At 47.2% G+C, this 3,604-nt stretch overlaps 1 protein-coding gene across 1 annotated transcript in view; it reads left to right on the top strand.

Moving 5' to 3' along the window:
* SGK2 (serum/glucocorticoid regulated kinase 2) overlaps positions 1 to 2,133 on the top strand; it is a 7,873-nt gene extending 5,740 nt beyond the window's left edge. Inside the window, exons 9-12 of the mRNA XM_009698163.1 lie at positions 605 to 700; positions 978 to 1,133; positions 1,528 to 1,617; positions 1,844 to 2,133. Of these exons, the coding sequence (XP_009696465.1) occupies positions 605 to 700; positions 978 to 1,133; positions 1,528 to 1,617; positions 1,844 to 1,999 (498 nt within the window). The 3' untranslated portion in view covers positions 2,000 to 2,133. The remainder of the gene's footprint in view (positions 1 to 604; positions 701 to 977; positions 1,134 to 1,527; positions 1,618 to 1,843) is intronic.
* The last annotated feature ends 1,471 nt before the right edge of the window (positions 2,134 to 3,604 follow it).

The raw sequence follows: 3,604 nt of genomic DNA, 5'->3' as shown, positions 1-3,604 counted from the left end.
GAACCAATCAGGAATGTTTGAGCTTTGTTTTGTGGGGTTTGGAGTGTGTGTGTGGGGGGGGTTTTGTGTGTTGTTGTTTTGTTGTTTTTTTTTTTTTTCCCTGCCCTAGACAAGGAGTGTGATAGTACACAGAGATAATCCTGTGGGAGACGAGGCTCAATGTGCAGCTTGTTCTTCAGGTTGCTTGAATTCTTGCCTGTTGCTCCTTGGTGGTGGTTACTAGTAACTTTACTGTTTTGGACAGAGTTACTGGGACTCAAAACTGTAGCTTTCCCAAAACAACTGGAGCATCTTAGAGGTGTAATGTGTCAGTGCAGGACAGGTTTGCTGGTTGAGTTGTGGTGGGTAGCAAATCCTTGTACAAATCTTCTATAGGAAGAGAACCTTCTGTAGCCCAGAAAAACACTTTGGGGGTTTTGGTAGGTGTCTTTCAAACCCATTTCTCTGAAGCAAGTGGAGAATCTATCAAAGCATAGTAGGAAATGCATCTCTGTGCTTCCTAATGCATTTGTTCAGGTCGAACTGCAGTCAGGTTTGCACACTTATGAGGGTAAAGTCCTTCCTTTACAATTTGACTCAAATATTTGCTTCCAACTCTTCCCAGTACCTGGCTCCTGAGGTGCTAAAGAAGCAGCCATATGACAGGACAGTAGACTGGTGGTGCTTAGGAGCTGTCCTCTATGAAATGCTGTTTGGACTGGTAAGTTTGGAAGTGGTCTGTTTTTACTTTACATGGTGGGGAATTTATTTTCAAAAGTTGTGGTATGAGGTTGGTCTGGTGTTCACATGGTACCTGACACAGACAACTGAACCCTGAATTAGATGACCCAGTTCAACCATGCCGTTGCCCTTTTGAACAGAGAGAGATGGCAGGTCTACCTCATCTACTCACTGCAGGACTCGTTTTGACCTGTGATGTGTGGTTCCTTCTGGTAGCTCATGTTTTACCTGGCTACTTCTCCTCTCTTTCAAATTAGCCTCCTTTTTACAGCCGGGATGTGTCTCAGATGTATGATAACATACTGCACAAGCCACTCCAGATCCAAGGAAGCAAGACTGTGGCAGCTTGTGACATCCTCCAGGGACTCCTCCACAAGGACCAGAAGAGGAGGCTGGGTGCCAAGACAGACTTTGTAGGTGGCCTCCATGACTATTGGGAGGGGATGATGGATAGGAAAGCTTTCTATTCTAAGCCTTTGTTTCATAACAGCATCGCCTTGGAAAAAGCTTCCAATGCAGCTTGATGTCTCTTCAGCTTCCTGAAAGGGGCATATGGGGTTGACTTGGATTTCCAAAGGAAAAAGTGTGGTGGCAAGCTAGGACACCAATGTGTGCTGGCGTCATCTCCCTTCAAGGGATTACTGAGTCATGACCCTCATGTACTAAGGATTTGCTACTGGTCCCTACATGGATATGTGGTAGCTCTAAGTCTTGCTTCAACCACTTCATGCTATGAAACCAGCTGGCAGGTGCTGGAAAAGGAGGGTTGATAGAAGACTGACTTCCCCCCCCTTACTTTCTATGCAGCTTGAGATAAAGAACCATGTATTCTTCAGCCCAATAAACTGGGATGACTTGTACCACAAGAGGATTACTCCTCCGTTCAATCCCAACGTGGTAAGTGGCTATTTCTGTTGGTATCTGTTATATAGTGGTACAAAAGTAATCCTCTCCAGATGTCTTATGCTGACACTGAGGGGTGCTGAAGTGCAGGTTAGGAACTGCAAATGTAGTGGTGATGACACTTTTGGAAGAGCAGCTGTGTTAGGCTCTTTGAACACAAGCGGTTGGTTGAGGTCTGCTCACTTGAAACGACTCTGTGTCTCTCTGCTCCTTGGCTTAGGCTGGTCCAGCTGATCTGCGACACTTTGATCCAGAGTTCACTCAAGAAGCAATCTCCACCTCCATCACTCACACGCCTGACCTAGCAGCCAGCAGCTCCAGTGCCTCGGATGCATTTTTAGGGTTTTCTTATGCACCAACTGAAGAGGGCATCTAGGTTTTATAAAGGCTTTGAGAAGCCAGATTTTAATTGAATGGGTTTTATGTTCTGGTTTTTCTTTTTTTTTTTTGGAAGGATTGGTACTGTTTTTTGCCCATGGTTTAAGGAAATTTGGACTAATACACTAACTGGCTGGGATGGAACAGGGCTCTTAACTTTTGGTGGATTTCCCTCTAAATGTCTGTTCCCCTGGCAGGGAAAATGGGACACTGAGTATGATGATTTCCCCCTGAGTGTCTTGTGCTACTTGGCAGAATTCTATTCACTCTGTGGCTGTATTTATGGTTGAGGTATGTACCATCGTTCACACCAATAGCCATGTTCCTGGCCACTTTTTTTTTGGTCGACCTAACTCTGCTCAGCTATGTCCAACTGCTTTGCCCCCCCAATAGAGAGGGGAAACTCTTCACACTACCAACAGTAATGGCTTCTTTCCTTTAAGTAGACTGTGCCACTTAAGCCACTCATCCTGGACTGAAATGGGCTGAGAAACTGTTCATCAGTTATTGCTCCGAAGGCAGCTGCAGGTCTGTAAATCCTGAACAGTGCTGTGGCCTTTTGTGCCAGCCAGTCCCTCCCCAAGGTGAGTGGATCATCTCTTTTTGGTCCAGGACTGGGATGCTACTGAAGCAACATGGAAGTTGTTATGGAGGAGCCAGTGTGTAGGAGGAAAATCCCAGATAAAATGGGTGGGGAAGAGGCTGAGTCACTTGGGGAAAAAAAGAAATAAAAATCACCTTATGGCCAAACCCTGCTTGGGGTGGGGGGATCCTTTCACAGCATGTGCTTGACTTGCCCGAGGCACACCAACACTACTGCAATGAGCATGATCTGGAGCGCTGCAGAGGACAGGACAGCCTGCAGCGAGGGGACCCGAGCCCATGTGCTGGGCTGGCCAGCAGTGCTGAGCCCTGGCATGCAGGAGAGGGAGAGCAGCAGCAGTCCCCCAGGCTCCAGCGCCTGTCAAAAATGCCTGTCACTGATGTAGACTAGTTATTTATTCTGCCTTAATTTAAATGCTGGTGTATTCACTGAATGTCACTTTTCACCTTTTTTTTTAAGTCATTTTGTTCTGTTGCTGTGGGGAGGAGAAGGGGGGGGCTAAGAGCTTCTAACTGCAACCTGGGGATAAACAAGGGGGTTTCTAAAGTTGTGTGATGCTCACACTGTTGGGAAGCTTGTGCTGGAACATTTTTTTTTATTGGACTTTACCTTGTACATGCAGAAGTAATCAGAAAAATGACATGTTTATATTAAAGTGCGTACACTGGTGTGCTTCGGTCTCTGTCCTGTATGCGAGGGAGTGGTGGGAGGTGGGTGTTGGCTTTAGGCTGTGCCTGAGAGCAGCTGTGCCTCAACACTTTGGCAAAAGCTTTTGGTTTTTCAAATTAAATAAAAAAAATCAGTACTTTAGGCTAACATAACGATTGGGATCTTTTCTTTGACCTGGGCCTAAGGCGCAAAAACCTGTGCCTCGGGGGGCGGGACGGGACATGGGCCTGCCCTGGGCCACTGACAGGCAAGGGCTGGCCCAGGGCAGGCCTCAGCGGTCACCGGCTGAGCGCCGGCCCTGCCCGGAGCCAGGGCTACGCTGGCTGCAGT

This window comes from Cariama cristata, unplaced genomic scaffold (genome assembly GCF_000690535.1).
Source record: "Cariama cristata isolate BGI_N322 unplaced genomic scaffold, ASM69053v1 scaffold10204, whole genome shotgun sequence".
Classification (NCBI taxonomy): domain Eukaryota; kingdom Metazoa; phylum Chordata; class Aves; order Cariamiformes; family Cariamidae; genus Cariama; species Cariama cristata.
This window is presented reverse-complemented; position numbering and strand designations above follow the sequence as displayed.